The 17,323-nt window shown below is 39.9% G+C and overlaps 1 protein-coding gene across 4 annotated transcripts in view; it reads right to left on the bottom strand.

Moving 5' to 3' along the window:
- LOC137421644 (adhesion G protein-coupled receptor L2) overlaps positions 1 to 17,323 on the bottom strand; it is a 568,677-nt gene that overhangs the window by 95,636 nt on the left and 455,718 nt on the right. For all 4 annotated transcript variants that reach the window (XR_010983380.2, XM_068107903.2, XM_068107911.2 and 1 more), the window contains one exon: positions 5,185 to 5,223. Coding sequence is in view for 3 of the 4 variants with exons in the window: in XM_068107903.2 (XP_067964004.2) it covers positions 5,185 to 5,223 (39 nt within the window). In the remaining variant the exon portion in view is untranslated. The remainder of the gene's footprint in view (positions 1 to 5,184; positions 5,224 to 17,323) is intronic.

The following is a 17,323-nucleotide window of genomic DNA, read 5'->3' as shown; positions in this document are numbered from 1 at the left end:
TCGTATTGTGGTGTCATATTGTAGTGTCGTATTGTGGTGTCGTATTGTGGTGTCGTATAGTAGTGTCGTATTGTGATGTCGTATTGTGGTGTCGTATTGTGGTGTCGTATTGTAGTGTCGTATTGTGGTGTCGTATTGTGGTGTCGTATTGTGGTGTCATATTGTCGTGTCGTATTGTAGTGTCGTATTGTGGTGTCGTATTGTGGTGTCATATTGTGGTGTCGTATTGTAGTGTCGTATTGTGGTGTCGTATTGTGGTGTCGTATTGTGGTGTCGTATTGTAGTGTCGTATTGTAGTGTCGTATTGTGGTGTCGTATTGTAGTGTCGTATTGTAGTGTCGTATTGTAGTGTCGTATTGTCGTGTCATATTGTAGTGTCACATTGTAGTGTCATATTGTAGTGTCATATTGTAGTGTCGTATTGTGGTGTCGTATTGTCGTGTCATATTGTAGTGTCGTATTGTAGTGTCGTATTGTAGGGTCATATTGTAGGGTCGTATTGTGGTGTCGTATTGTGGTGTCGTATTGTGGTGTCGTATTGTCGTGTCGTATTGTGGTGTCGTATTGTGGTGTCATATTGTGGTGTCGTATTGTGGTGTTGTATTGTGGTGTCGTATTGTGGTGTCATATTGTAGTGTCGTATTGTAGTGTCGTATTGTCGTGTCGTATTGTAGTGTCGTATTGTAGTGTCGTATTGTAGTGTCGTATTGTCGTGTCGTATTGTAGTGTCGTATTGTGGTGTCGTATTGTGGTGTCGTATTGTGGTGTCGTATTGTAGTGTCGTATTGTAGTGTCGTATTGTGGTGTCGTATTGAAGTGTCGTATTGTTGTGTCGTATTGTAGTGTCATATTGTCGTGTCATATTGTAGTGTCGTATTGTAGTGTCGTATTGTAGTGTCATATTGTAGTGTCATATTGTAGTGTCGTATTGTAGTGTCGTATTGTGGTGTCATATTGTCGTGTCATATTGTAGTGTCATATTGTAGGGTCGTATTGTAGGGTCGTATTGTGGTGTCGTATTGTGGTGTCGTATTGTCGTGTCGTATTGTAGTATCGTATTGTAGTGTCGTATTGTGGTGTCATATTGTTGTGTCGTATTGTAGTGTCGTATTGTAGTGTCGTATTGTCGTGTCGTATTGTAGTGTTGTATTGTAGTGTCATATTGTCGTATCGTAGTGTCGTATTGTAGTGTCGTATTGTAGTGTCGCATTGTAGTGTCATATTGTAGTGTCGTATTGTCATGTCATATTGTTGTGTCATATTGTAGTGTCGCATTGAAGTGTCATATTGTAATGTAGTAAGTATTGTCGTGTCATATTGTCGTGTCATATTGTAGTGTCGTATTGTAGTGTCGTATTGTAGTGTCGTATTGTAGTGTCGTATTGTAGTGTCATATTGTAGTGTCGCATTGTAGTGTCATATTGTAATGTAGTATTGTCGTGTCATATTGTCGTGTCATATTGTAGTGTCGTATTGTAGTGTCGTATTGTAGGGTCGTATTGTAGTGTAATATTGTGGTGTCGTTCCTGCCATGTTTGGCTGTATTTTTGAAATTTTCATCCCTCTATGTTTTTACATGTTTTTTCAATGTTTTTTTTTCTTGTTTATGTTCGTTTCTTAGGAGTATATGAAAGAGTTAATAAAGAATGCAAAATACAAGTGTACAGATCTGTGAGATAGTATACAGACATCAGTGCGTATCAACCACTGGAGCAGCACCATTTTTTGGGGGCTAGAAAATGGCCGCGGCCGGCTTCACAATCGCTCGACCAGGAAATTTAGAGCTTCTCCCCCATCAGTTAGTGTCGCAATTTGTATTTGTGCAACGTCTTTTGAAGATAATTATAAATATTTTATCATAATATTAGCGAATTTAATGCGCTTACTATTTTATATGTTTTATTAATTTGGTATGGATTCCATCCCTGTTTTTACGTTTTAAATATATATATTTTTAAATAGCCTTTTTCTCTCAGGATTCCCGTTATAACTAGCACATTTGGCTGCCCAGGAAGCTGCCTTTTCTTTTAGAAGCAGCGCTTGATTTGGCACGAATTGCTGCGTTTTTCTTTCTCGTTTTTGAATATAATTTTGCGGATATGGTGTTAAACAACCTGTACATTCTCTACACCCCTCCTATTCTGGCTTTTGGTTGAGTCGACTATTTAGAAACTTGCTGTATATTCCCCCCCCCCCCCTGCCCCCCAACTCCCATTCTGGCTTTTGGTTCAGTACTTGTTGTACATTCTCCACCCCCCTTCCCCCCCCCCCCCCCCCACATGTATCGTTTTTGGCCCTATCTCCCAATGATGAAGAATCACTTTAAAATTCTAGTAACCAGATCTGAATCTTCACCAAAATCTAATCATTTCGTCCTTGTCACATATCTACATCTCTGCCAAATTTTGTCCGAATCCGTCCACAACTTTTTGATATATTTTGTTCACAAACGGACAAACAGACAGACAGGGGTGAAAACATAACCTTTAGTAGCGGAGGTAACAACAAAACCAACTCATCATCATCATGTACCATGCCATACACAGAGTGGTGGTGGTGCGGCCAAAGCAGTTACGAGGCTACAATCCTGGTTAGCTTGCCACTCCGACTCAGCAAGTCAGGGCAGGAATTCTTTTTTATTTTTTTCCAGTGATAGCTTTACCTACTCTTCGTGAAGGAACCCGCGAGATCTTTAACTTCCACAAACTAATGCCAGCAGATGGCACACCAAGTTTAACGTCCTTATGGATGACACGCACACACACACACACACACACACACACACACACACACACACACACACACACACACACACACACACACACACACACACACACACACGAATCACCCTGCCTGGTAAACACTGGGTTTGACAGTTTATAGCTGGGTCGGGATTCAAACTCAGGCTAGATAGCTTCGAGGTGAGTGTGCATACCTCCAGGCCCAAAAACTGTTATAAAATATCCTTTTTCATGTGTTTCACTTCATTTTACATCCTCATTGAGACTCACAGACAGATATTCAATGTGTTGAAGGGCAATATGCTCTCTTTTGATTAAAATCCGTCATAAAAGCAACGGGTAGGTACGGCTGGTATATATGAATTGCACACACAATTTCGAACAAGTCTTCCAGCTAGGAAGTTTTAGCATGGCACTCCACCATGCCTGCTTCATTTTGTGCCATGCCATGCCCACACTGTACAATATCATCGATAATTCAGTGTTATGCCCAAGCATGATGAATGTAAAATATATAGGGCAAACCGATGCTCACTGAATGATAAAGGACTCTGAGTGCAATGTAAATTATAGATTGAATTGGTAGTTTGACGATAAGTTGAAGGCCAGACGACTTGTATGCAGTGCACCACCATACATGAGAAACAAGAAAAAGAGCAATCAGAGATTGCAAACCCTCGTCAGGATGTATTTTCAGTGGCTTTTAAGGCTTTTGGGTTAAAACAAATAGGGCGGCCGAACCACGTGACCGATGACGTCATCATTATTTTTTTTCTCCACCAATTTATGCCAACATGACGCTCAAGAAATTTCATCTTGATCGGATGAAGTTTTGTACTTGTCGAATTATGACGTCATAATGAAGGCACCTATGACATCATCATTAACATATTTTATTCCCCATGGAGAGTTCTTTACAATGAGCCATGTCTCAATTTTTTCTATGCAGTGCTTTCGGAGATATAGAGGTGCAATTTTTTTCAGTTTTTCCAAGATGGCGGCCGACCCACGTGACCTATGACGTCATACTTATTTATTAAAAATTATACACGTGGAGTTGCAGCTATGGTGAAAATTTCTTGTCAATTGGACTAACGGTTGCAGAGAAAATCATATTTATTCTGTGTGGACAAACAAACAAACGGACTCAAATGCAATAACCTCTCCTCAGGCGAGGGTAATGAATTGTAGCAAAGGTATGTCAACGAATATGGTAAACAATGAGGTGGTAATAGGGAAGGATTGGGGAAAGAGGAGGTAAATGACGTGGAAGAAGGCGGTGGGGACATTGGCCTTCCGATCCGACCCCCTGACTCGACCCACGTCAAACAACAAAGGTGATGGTGTGGGTGGTTGCCCCTGATAGGACATTCAAAATCTGAGATCACCTGGCCTGTATTTGTTCCTGACAGCAATTACGTGGCTGAACTAGACTTTCCGAGCCGTTGTTATTTTGATCAAACGTTGAGGTTGATGCCCTCCTATTTTCCACTCGACTGCACGTCTTGCAATTTTGTTGATCAAGTGTATGATTCAAATGATTGTCATGCAAGAGGCAACATCTTCTACACTCGAATGAAACATCTTCAGTAGCTTCTCTTCCCCTTCAGATTGTATTGCCACGACAATACAATGCATACTCATTTCTCTGTGAAGGTTTATACAAAACAAGTGCTTCATAACCCTGTAATTGCCCACCAATACAACAAGGCATTCACTCAACCACTTATTTCCCAACATTCCTTGCAGGATGTGCTTTAAATGTTGAAAGAAGTCTACAAATCTCAAAGCTATTATTTGCCAATTAAACTCTCATTTCTACCACGTATAGCTTCTCTTGCGACTATTCCAGTTGTTTTGGCACATTCCTCAGCTCTTTTCGACCCGCTCCAATTTCTCCCTCTCAGCAAGTATGGTCCCCCCTTGCACCATCAACCTTAATGTTAATTACCATCCCATTTTGCCAGTGTATCATCTCCAAATTGCCAGGCCGATCATTTAGATCAGAGGAAGCGTACTCAATTATGAGTCGTCCAGTTTAGGTTCGACTGCCTGTGGATGTTGAGCTGGCATGTCAGTATTGGCTGGTATATGCTAAAATTGAAATGGATTTTTCAAACAGAGTAGGCCATTGTGGACCAGCGGCAGGAAATAAAATTGGCAATTTTTCCTGTGATTTCAAGAGATAACTGTGTCAGTGACACTGCAGTATGTCCAGAATTGATGCACCCAGCAGCCAGGTGCTGCATACGTATGAATGAGTCTCTGGTTGATGCTTGCACAGATTACTGTGTACAAACAAAAAAGAGTTGCTAAGTAAGAGATGATATCCTAATAAGGGGGCTTATGGGAAGGCAGACTTGGGAATTGCTGAGTGGCACAATACACTCATATTTATTATTGGACAAGACTTTTAGAAACAACACAGCTCTATGATCAATACCTGTGTGTAGTTATGAATAAGATAGTCTTTCTGCTGCTCCTGGGGGGGAAAGGAGGTAAAAAGAGAGAAATAAATTGTCAAAACTGCAGTGGTGGAAGGATGAAGAACAATATATGTGGCTGATCATTTGAAAAACAAAAAAACATTAACTTACACAATCCCAATTATACAATGTGAAATTACAAACATAATGCAGTTCTCATGAAAGCAACTGCAGAGCATTCAAAACTATCTCAAAATGAGATGTGCACAACGGTCCATGAAACATGAAACTCTTTTATTTAATTTTACGTACGAGCAAGCCTGTGTGCCCCAACCCACTTTTTATTGTGTTGTTTGTTGGTATAATATAATAAATATATTGTAATATAATAAACTGAGCAGGTGTCAGCCCATTTGGCGGTATATATTTTGGGTTCTGTCAGTCCGTCAGAGCAGGCATAGTTTGGGGGCTTAGGCCGTTCATCCATCTATTCATCCGGAGCGTCAATTCAAAAATGACCGGACGCATTTCTTTCATATTCGGCACATGGATGCAATAATAACTGGGTGTGAAGGAACCAAACGTCTTGGGATACGCAATTTTATTTCCGAATTTTGCCATTTTTTATGTACACTGCATGCATATTATATATATATATATATATAGGCAAAGATTGTCAAAATTCGGAAATATTCGGCACATGGATGCAAATACCATGGGATGGGGTTAATATTTTTGGTTCCACACCCAACAAAAACAGAAAACGTATTTTGGAGGCTTGGCACACAGAAGAAACTGTTACCTCGATCACACAAGAGGTAGTTGACTTACCGGTAGCGTTTGACCCACTCTTGTGTAAACGAAGCAGGCATTCCGTACTTTGAACAACGAGTCCACATAATATGTCACACAAGGTTTTTATTCGGACAATTTGCCCCCTCCCCCTCCCCCCCTCCCTCCAAACCCCCCCTTCCGCTTCCACCCCCCCCTCTGGTTCCCCCCCCCATTTTATCCCCCCCTATAACTACCCCCTTCCCGCATTCCCCTTTAACGCATAGGGCCACATGCGATGATCTTGATATTATGACAATTTTATTTTACCTTAAAAATTTTTGCTTTAATATATTTAGTTTTAATTTAATTTACAATTTAATTGTTTACAAGTTTAACTTTTAATTAAATGTAATGATTTTTCCTGATTTTCTAAACACTTGAGTTATAATCCAGCATTGCTTACAGGATTATTTTGATCCGTTAATATGCGGTTGATTTTTGAATTTGGTCAATAACGTCTCCGTTCACGAGAGCGGTGTGATACGGTTTCATTGGCTGTCCAGCTTTGCCCACCCCACTTTGCATATACCCCGCCCACTTTGCATATAAGGGGATGTTGAGATGATTTTATCACTCTTGAGGAAGATTAACGGAGGCGTGTGGCTTCACATGTTGTTAATCGAAACGTTGAGTCATTGTTTGTTCAATTAAAGGTTGGAGATCTTACCATGGAGTCATATATATATAGATATATATGGATATATTAGTATCTGTATATAATTCAGTCCCCCCCATTTTAGGTAAGCATAAGTATTGGAACAAATGAGTGACAGGTTTTTCTTGTTGCATTGATTAATTACTCACACCTTAAAAGAGATGTGAATGTCTACTCTTTGTTTTATCCTTTGATTTTGCCTTTGGAGTCAGTAGGCATAAACCAACATGAAGACTAGAGAAGTGTCTATGAAAGAAAAACAAGTAATTTGGAAGCTGAAAGAACAGAATAATTCAATTAGATCCATAACACAAATATTGCGTAGAGCAAATACACCAATTTGGAATATTTTGAAAATGAAATAAAGCACAAGTGTACTTAGCAATAGACAACAGCCAAGTCGACCAAGGAAAACAACTGCAGTTGATGACATAAAAATCATCAGAGCTGTGAAGAATTTCGTGACATCACCAGCAACCTCCAGAGTGCAGCGGTAAAAGTATCACAATCTACCATTCCCAGAACACTTCGGCAGCTAAATTATAAAGGCTGCTACAAAGGAAGATGCAAACCTCACATTAGCACCAAAAATAGAAAGGCCAGATTAGAATTTGCCAAGAAGTACAGAGGTGAGCGAGTAGAGTTCTGGAACAAAGTTTTAGGAACAGATATATATCAATAATAACACGTGAGACTTCACCATTCCAACACTTATGGAGGACAGTGTGTGTGTGTGTGTGTGTGTGTGTGTGTGTGTGTGTGTGTGTGTGTGTGTGTGTGTGTGTGTGCGTGTGTGCGCGCGCGTGCGTGCATGTGTGTATGTACACTTTAACATCACCGCTTTCGACATTCCACTTTGAAATATTTATTTCTCTACCAGTTACCCAAACACATCCCTGGTGTTGGGCTAGCGGCTAGGGTGCCGGCTTAGGATCCTAGGATCCTGGGTTCGAATCCCGGTCAATCGCTGAATTAACGCCAGGGGGGGTTGACTCAGCCTGTCATCCTTCCGAGGTCGGCAAATTGAGTACCAGTTCAGTGGTAATTCCCTGCTTGTCGTTAAAGGCGGCAAAAAGGGTTGGCGTCAGGAAGGGCATCCGGCCGTAAAACATTGCTTCAAAAAGGGGACCGAAAAACAACAACAACCACGGTTCCCGAAAAAGGCCAACCCCCGCTTGCGGGGAAAAATGGCCTCTAAAGGTGGTTTTTTTAATTTTGATACCCCCCTTGAAATATTTATTTATTTATACCTTTTACAATTCTACAGTACATTACTACCTACATTCCACCGTGAATTATTTATTTATTTATACCTTTTACAATTCTACAGTACATTACTACCTACATTCCACCGTGAATTATTTATTTATTTATACCTTTTACAATTCTACAGTACATTACTACCTACATTCCACCGTGAATTATTTATTTATTTATACCTTTTACAATTCTACAGTACATTACTACCTACATTCCACCGTGAATTATTTATTTATTTATACCTTTTACAATTCTACAGTACATTACTACCTACATTCCACCGTGAATTATTTATTTATTTATACCTTTTACAATTCTACAGTACATTACTACCTACATTCCACCGTGAATTATTTATTTATTTATACCTTTTACAATTCTACAGTACATTACTACCTACATTCCACCGTGAATTATTTATTTATTTATACCTTTTACAATTCTACAGTACATTACTACCTACATTCCACCGTGAATTATGTTTATTTATACCTTTTACAATTCTACAGTACATTACTACCTACATTCCACCGTGAATTATTTATTTATTTATACCTTTTACAATTCTACAGTACATTACTACCTACATTCCACCGTGAATTATTTATTTATTTATACCTTTTACAATTCTACAGTACATTACTACCTACATTCCACCGTGAATTATTTGTTTATTTTTGGACACTTTACCATCTCCCCTGCGGTCTACGAACCATCTTGAATTATTTATTTATTCACATACACTTTGCCGTCACCACGACCAACACACACTTTTGAATTATTTATTTGTTTATATGCACTTTACCATCTCCACTACTGACAAACATTCCTAAAAAAAATTAATTTTGATAGAAATTGGAAACCGTAAATCATGATTTCATTGATGTTACATTTTTTGATCAACGTCACTACCGAAGGAAATTTCACTCCAAATTATACATTTTGTTGAATTTTGAAATGTTATTGGAATGCTCAATAAATAGGTATGCCCAATATAGTATAGACATGCTCATTTACACTGTTCCATTTTGTATATTGCTTTTTAATGCATGACAGTTGTAGAAGCATGGTCACTGGGGTGCTGTGCAAAGATTGAAAAAGAGAAACTCCGCATTTAAGCTAACTGTGCCGGTGGGATCTTTTGATATACCTGGCTTTGATTATGTGTGAAAAGACCATTTTTATTTCCATATCCTGGGTAGACAACGTTTTTTTTTTTTGTCTACCATCTGGAATCTGGATTTTAATCCTTTTCACAGACATGGGATAATGCAACATAAACTTGGCCATGACTAAAAATGTGCTGAGGGAGATATAACCATGTATGGACTCTAAGGATTGACCTCGTGACCTATTCATGGTCAAACAATAGTCAAGCCATAGTGGGAATTGCATCCTTTTGAGAGTAACTGAAAAGCTTGTATCAGATGGTGCCAATGAAAGTGTCGTTATGAGCGGAATTGTTCCTCGGACTTGACTTGAAAGGATACCCACTTTGTTGAGAAGGGGCAGAAGTTCTCTTACCATGAGTCTCGTGCCATTACATATCGGTAGTCCATTCTTTGTATTCAATTTTCGCAACAGGATAATAGGTAGGCCTTCTTTGAGCTCGAGGTTGCACAGGGGCAATCCAGATGAAATGACGCTGTTTAGAAACTCCATTGGAAGTGGAGCAGCTGCTTGTGGATCATCAGAGACAAGGCAATCAGTGCTGAGGTAAGTTGTTAATGGACATGGTAAGTGTTGCTAAATGAGGATGGTGTATTATTTATTTATTTTTTTGTATACGAGATCGAGGCTCGTGTAAGAGCTAACATTAATGAGAAAAAAGCAAACGGACACATAAGACAAAACAAAGGGAGTGGGAGACAAGATGGGGAGAAAGGGGGAAGCACACAAGTACAACATTTGAGAGCAGGGACATCGAGAGATCTGTGGGGGGGAGAGGGCTTGGGGGGAGGAGGCGTGGGAGGGGGGTGTGTGTGGGAGAAGTATAAAACACATGGACACTGCTAGGACTTCCAGGAAAGAAGTCGGTAATTAAAAAAAGTGGATCTGGGGTGAATTAACAGGGGTAGAAATGATCAAGGTTTTGGATGGGGGAAGATAAGAGATGGTGGTGAACAGCTGTTTTAAAGACCTGGAGGGAGGAGTGGGATTGAAGAGAGTGAGGGAGTTTGTTCCAGAGGCGGGAGAAAAGAGGAATGAAAGAGTGAAGGTGAGCAGAGAGTCTTGATTTTGGCAGTTTCACGAGAAGAGGGTTGCTGGCAGATCTTGTGCGACCTGTAGGAATATTTGGGGGACAAAGCACAAAGAGATCTAGGGGAGCAAGGCCGGAGAGGAGTCAGTAGAAGATAGAAAGACCACCTACCTGCCTGCGGTGAGAGAGAGAAAGGCCCTCACAATCAGCTTCATCACGGGAGATTCCAATGATTCTGAAAACTTTGGTTTCAACCGCGTGAAGCCGAGCTTGGTGTGAGGCAGGAGCACCAGCCCGGAGGGGAGAGCAGTATTCCATTGAGCTGCGGATGAAAGCTTTGTAAGTGTTGAGGACCTAAGAAGTGCCCAGAAAGGACTTCACACAACGGACGATGCCCAGATGGCGACTGGCTTTGGAGGCCAGCTTGGAAATATGGTTTTCCCAGACAAGATCATGGCAGATAGTGAGACCCAAAAGCTTGAGTAACAGAACTTCTTCGAGAGGGTTGTTCAGAAAAGAAATGGGAGGGTTTTCCAGATGGTCTTTTCGGGGATACATAGTGAGAGTGTGAGATGATAATCTACATAAGTTTTGGAGATGAATCTACTTATGAATCTCCATAAATTTTGCTTCTTCCAAACCTTGCTTCCATTCAGGGTCATTGTCCAATAGTCCCATTGCTTTTGCAGCAGATCCCTAAATGTGGGATGTAACTCTCCATTGATTGTGCATCGGTCCTCAAAAGATGTTGCACCAATGTGATGAATACAAATACCAATGGGCTTCCTCATCCCTCGCATTTCGATCAAACCAAGTAGGCAGTGCTTTTTTTTGTCTCTCTCCTGGTATCTCCTTTTTCTTCCTCTTCTCGAAACACAACTGTCTGTCCATTCTGAAGATGCAGTGGCTCATTTGTGGCTCATCTCATGAAACCTATATTCTAGGAGAGAATATATCACTTTGTGAGGGCCAATGTATCTCGCCTTAAAGATAACCCTCGACCTCATCCTGATCTAACAGCCCTTGTCGAATCTCAATAGTAGCAAAATAATCACCTTTATGTATTGTTAAAGTTGTACTTGATGCTCTACGGTGGAGTGCACACTTCAACATTGACGTGGTAGTTGTAATTTGACAAGAGATAAGGATTATACGGCACAGCAGAGGAAATCACCATATTCTCTGGCTGGAAAATGAACATTGAACCTTCCTCATCATCAAGAGGATATCCAATGATATAATATCCAAGCGGGTCACTTCACAGACATTCTTTGGAAAGTTCTTCTGGAATTCTCCATTTTTCATGCAAATAGAGTTTGAAATTAGCTCTCCGCAAGGACTGTGAATCATGCGTCTCTTTACCTTTTCATGGAGTGCTGAATACAGAACAGAATTTAAAACCGCAGTGGTGATAATGGAATCATACATCTTCAGGTGTTCATGGTTTATCTTAATTTGAAAAGAAAATCAGGAGATGTACAGGAAGCAACCTTCCTGATGTACAGGAAGGAGATGTACAGGAAGCAACAATCAGGAGATGTACAGGAAGCACTTTAAGTTGCAGATGGGGAATAAACTTTGTATGAATGTTCCGCTTGAAAAGATCTTCTTTCAGTTCACCTAGCTTCTCATGGAAACGATGTCATGTCGATCATTTGGAGTTTGCATTGGAGGCTGCACAGCCATTAGGATTTGCTGTGAATGTCAGAAAAGATGTCCGGTTTCCTACTTGAATTGCATCATATTCTCCTCTTGTTTGAATATGATGAATGGACCCAAGTAACTTATCCCAAATTTACTTGATTTTATTTTTTCCAATAAAATTAATTATACACCGCTTCCTTGCTATTCCATCTCCAGGTGCTGCATGACGTCATCGCCAGGCACTGAAAGGGGCCCGGAGATGACGCATGCTGAAAGGGAGTACTCAGTTTTCACTCCGGTTTCTTTCTGGTTATTTGCAAAATCGAAGATTTTTCAAGTACAGACTTGGCATTTAATATGGAATATTTTTTTTGTGGGGGTGAACTTACTTTTCAAGATGTCTTAGAACCAAAAGTTCATTGTAATTATGTTGAAATTATTCTAGATTTTGTTAATGTGACCTTTAAAAGAAACAAAAACCACATTTGACATTTCGAAACAAATAAATTGATCCTTCAAAGTGATGTAAACTGATATCGAACTCAATTCATGGACAGTACTGTGTTAAACTTCTGTACGTTTTCCAGAAGTATCTCTTTATTTTGCACATTAGCCAAATATTTTTTTAACAAAAACAAAAGTTAAATTATGACTGGGATTACGGACAGTAAAATTACAGTTCAGTACTTCGTGTAACCCCCACGAGCATTCAGGAGAGCACGTACACGTTGAGGCATGCTGTTCACGAGATTTGCCAAGGTTTGGACAGGAATCGCTTGCCATGCAGTGACAATAGCCTGCTGCAATTCACGCACAGAGGTCGGCTGCTGGTCCAAGTGGTCGATTTGACACATTAATTCTGCCCACAAGTTCTCTTTCATATTCATATCCGGGGACATGGCAGGCCACTCCATATGCTCTACACCACGGTCAGCAAGAAAGTGTTGGACCATGCGAGCATGATGAGGCCGTGCATTATCATCTTGGAAGACAAAGTTTCCTCGAAAGGCTGCAAGAGCAAATGGAAGCAATGTTTCTTCCAGAATGGCCCTGTACTTGAACTGGTTCAGGTTTCCATTCAGAACAACCAGGTCAGTTTTGCCCCCTGCATGAAAAGCAGCCCAAACGGTCACCCCACCACCTCCAGCTTGGACTCTTGGCACTATACAATCTTTGGTGTAGGCTTCATGCACTTGTCTGCGCACTCGGACACGGCCATCTTGACGATAGACCAGAAATCTAGACTCGTCACTGAAGATCACGTGATTCCAGTGTCCTGGCTGCCATTGACGGTGCTCTCTGGCCCACTGCAATCGGCGCTGGCAGTGTTGTCTGGTCAGGCGTGGCTTTCACAGGGGATGCCTGGCACGACAGCCTGCTTGAACTAGTCGTTGGTTGACTAGCCTCCTGGATACAGGCACATTTGTCAGTTGCTGCCACTCAGCCCTAAGCCGATTAGCTGACTTGGTATGGCCATTGCAGACTAACCGGTGCAGCTGGCGATCATCCCTCCTTGTGCTTCTGCGGGGACGTCCTGGCCTCGGTATTGGAGTAGGGACACCCCTCTGAGCATTTCGTTTCAGGATCTTTGACACCTGACCTTGAGTGATGCCATACTGCCGAGCAATAGCACGCTGTTTCATGCCGTAATTTCGTAAAGCCACCACTCCATGACAAACAGCATTGTCGAGTTGACGGACCATCTCCAGAGGAAGCGGCAATAACTTTTGGAGACGTTCAGCAGTTGTTTTCCACTAATACAGAACGCAACAACCCTTATATACCCGATTGTGAAGCCAATCGTCAAATGTACCTGTCCTTACATTCTGTCACGCCACCTGTGATATAATCCTGTTGTTGACTTCTTGTTGCGACAGACAATCAGTGACATGGTTCTTTTAACAAATAAATCACCAAAGTGTAAAAGAAACTCACCATATTGATATACTGAGTTAAGAAAGTAAACCCAAGTCAAGAAAAAATATATATTCCATATTAAATGCCAAGTCTGTATATTGGTCGGTTGCGTCTGTGGTTCTGTCTGTTTGTCTGTTTGTCACTGCCTACAGGTCACAGTTCTAAACCGATCGTCACAAAATTTCACCAAGTTGTCTATGTCGTCCCAATTGAGAAGCCTATTGATTTTGAGGTCAAAGGTCAAAGGTCATCTGGAGGTCTAATTTCTAAAATCGCCATTTTAAATCCGATTGACTTGAAAATTGAATAACATTTGTATATTGTCTGTAAATTGTGAAATGAACTATTTTTGAGGTCAAAAGGTCAAGGGTCAACTCAAGGTCAAATTTTAAAAGTCATCAATTTTCATTAAAAAAGCCATCAATTCTCAACCGATTAACTTGAAAATTGAACAGCATTTGCATATCGAGTCACTAAATTGGGAAACATACTATTTTGAGGTCAAAAGGTCAACTCAAGGTCAAACTTCCAAAATCACTTTTCATCTGAAAAACCGTCAATTTTCATCCGATTGACTTGAACATTGAACAGCATTTGCATATTGCCTCACTGAATCAGGAAACCAACTATTTTGGAGGTCAAAAGGTCAAAGGTCAACTGAAGGCCAAACTTCCAAAATCATCAATTTTCATCTGAAAAACCGTTAATTTTAATCCGATTGACTTGGAAATTGAACAGGATTTGCACATTGTGTCAATAAATAGGAAAACCAACTATTTTTGAGGTCAAAAGGTCAAAGGTCCACTCTAGGTCAAACTTCCAAAATCATCAATTTTCATCTGAAAACCCATCAATTTTAATCCGATTGACTTGTAAATTGAACAGGATTTGCGCATTGTGTCAATAAATAGGAAAACCAACTATTTATGAGGTCAAAAGGTTAAAGGTCAACTCAAGGTCAAACTTCTAGAATTATCATTTTTCATCTGAAAAATCGTCACTTTTCATCCTGTTGACCCGAGCTTTGATCAAGATTGTAAATTTTAATCTTCATGAAATGGACAATTTGCTGTATCAATGCAAAACTTTGGGGGGGGGGGGGGGGGATTTTGCAAGTATCGTGCTATGCATGACGTCTTCTTGTTTATTTGTTTTCTTGTTTTCTTGTTTGTTTGTTTTCTTTTTACTTGGAAAATCGAAGATTTTTCAAGTATATTGGTCGGTTGCGTTTTTTATTCTGTCTGTTTGTTTGTCACTCGCCTACAGCTCACAATTCCAAACCAATCATCATGAAACGTCACCAAGTTGTAGAGGTCGTCACAATTGAGAAGCATATCGATTTTGAAGTGAAAGGTCTAAAGTCATCTGGAGGTCAAATTCCTAAAATCGCCATTTTTCATCCGATTGACTTGAAAATTGAAAAGCATTTGTATATGGAGTTACTAAATTGGGAAACCAACTATTTTTTAGGTCAAAAGGTCAAAGGTCAATTCAAGGCCAAACTTCGAAAATCATCAATTTTCATCCGATTGACTTGAAAATTTAACAGCATTCGCATAGTTCCTCACTGAATTGGAAACCAACTATTTTGGAGGTCAAAAGGTCAAAGGTCAACTCTAGGTAAAACTTCCAAAATCATCAATTTTCATCGAAAAAATTGTCACTTTTCATCCTATTGACTCAAGCTTTGATCAAGATCGTCAATTTTTATCTTGATAAAATGGACAATTTGCTGGATCGATGGCAACCTATTTTGGAGGGGCAGGGCCGGGGTGGATTTTGCAAGTATCGTGCTCTGCATGATGTCTTCTTGTTTGTTTGTTTGTCCGGGCAATATCTCAGCCATTCTTTGAGTTAGGAAGGATATTTATCACGTCAAGGGATATTTGGATATGACAGTGAGCAAGTGATTCGGCTGTAAAGGGTATTTTTGATTTATTGATTAATCGATTAATCGATTAATTATTCAATTAATTACTTCGTTAATTAATTTTCAAAAGGTTTCAGATTCAGAAGAAACTGTTGTGGTTCAGGTATTCTATTAGCCAGTTGATTAATAATTTAATTATTTTAATTATTAATCACTTATTTATTTTCTTTCTCATGTGGGCAATATCTCAGGCACCTTTTGAGCTCGGAAGCTGATATTTGGACACGACAGTGACTAAGTGATTTGGCTATAAAGGATATTTTTGATTTATTGATTAATCAATTAATTATTTATTGATTAACCAATTAATCAATTAATTATTTGATTTCTGATTAATTATTTGTTTCATTAATTTTCAAAAAGTTACAGCTTCAGATGAAACACTGGTGGTTTAGGTATGCTATTAGCCAATTGATTAAGAAATTAATTATTTTACGATTATTATTTATGTATTTAATTATGCAATTAATCAATCAATTTTATTGTTAATCTCTCCTTCCCAATATTGTTTCTCTGTGCTGCACAGCAGCATTGGCGGGCACCGAAGGCGATATGTTATTGTACATGACATTAAGGTGATAGGGAGGATATGATATTCATTTGGTACTCTGAATGTATCTGTACTTGTTTTATTTACATCCACTTTGCGGTTAGCATAAACCAACTGTTGATGAAATAATAGCCTGACAGAATGGATATGCGAAAAGCCATTTCTTATAGCAGTGCATACTATTGTCACAAAGAAACTCGTTTCACATTCAATCTATCCTCTTGGCCTTGTGACATAATTCATTACCCCCATCCTCTTTCTCCATGTAAAAAACGTCAAGGGATCAACCTTTGCAGACAGGGTGCTGATGTGCTGAATCGGTTGATCCACAGTGGGATAAATAACAATGTCCTGAGCTGATGGATTTGGCACGGATCCTTGATTTCCTACAAGAACTCGCAGCAATCTCAGAAGCCGTTGGGTCTTTGTAACGCCACTGATCTTCACCGACCCTATCGGCAACGACCATTCTCACTGGCAGTGGATCTGTGCCCTGAAGTCCAACTGCAGTTATTTGCTCTTCCAAAATTTTGCCCATGAACGCAAAGTGACGCACAAATGGATTCGTCTGTTCAAGTTCTCTTTGGATACGTTCCATAACATACTGTCTCGTGGCAGAATTTTCAGGGAACGCCAATCATTCTTCCAAAGCTTGTCCTGAATAAAGTGGATACAGTTGTACATATTTTCTCTTTGGTCCTTCAGCGTGATCCAAACGGCCCGCTGCATGATAGGTTTTCCCATGGATAGTGCTCACCTTGGGACCACGGCCTAGAGGCAATGCAATCTCAGCGTTCCACGAATCCATTACAAATGCATTAATGTAATTACGAACATTAGATTTAAAGTTTTTTTTGCCATAACACTCACCTGAGTATAAATCAACTATTGCTGCTGAGACATCGTGAAGATTTGGAAGGGCAACTATACCTTGGTGGCAACACTTTGAAAATATAAGTGTAGATGTTCTTTCCTCCAAAAAATATTTTGCTTCACGCCATGGTCAGGTAGATAGGTACCTTCCATTTGTCCTGCGAAGTGTGGTTCTGAGATAGTGCTCATGCAGCTACCTCTACTAACTCAAGTCTCGTTCTACAGGGGGTTCCAAAAAGACCTGGGCAACTTTGGTTGTTAATGTATTTAAATCCACAAATGATACAATAATA

The sequence above is a fragment of the Myxine glutinosa genome, chromosome 1, assembly GCF_964187855.1.
Source record: "Myxine glutinosa chromosome 1, kmMyxGlut1.1, whole genome shotgun sequence".
In the NCBI taxonomy this organism is placed as follows: domain Eukaryota; kingdom Metazoa; phylum Chordata; class Myxini; order Myxiniformes; family Myxinidae; genus Myxine; species Myxine glutinosa.
The sequence above is the reverse complement of the archived record's forward strand: the minus strand, read 5'-3'. Positions and strand labels throughout refer to the sequence as shown.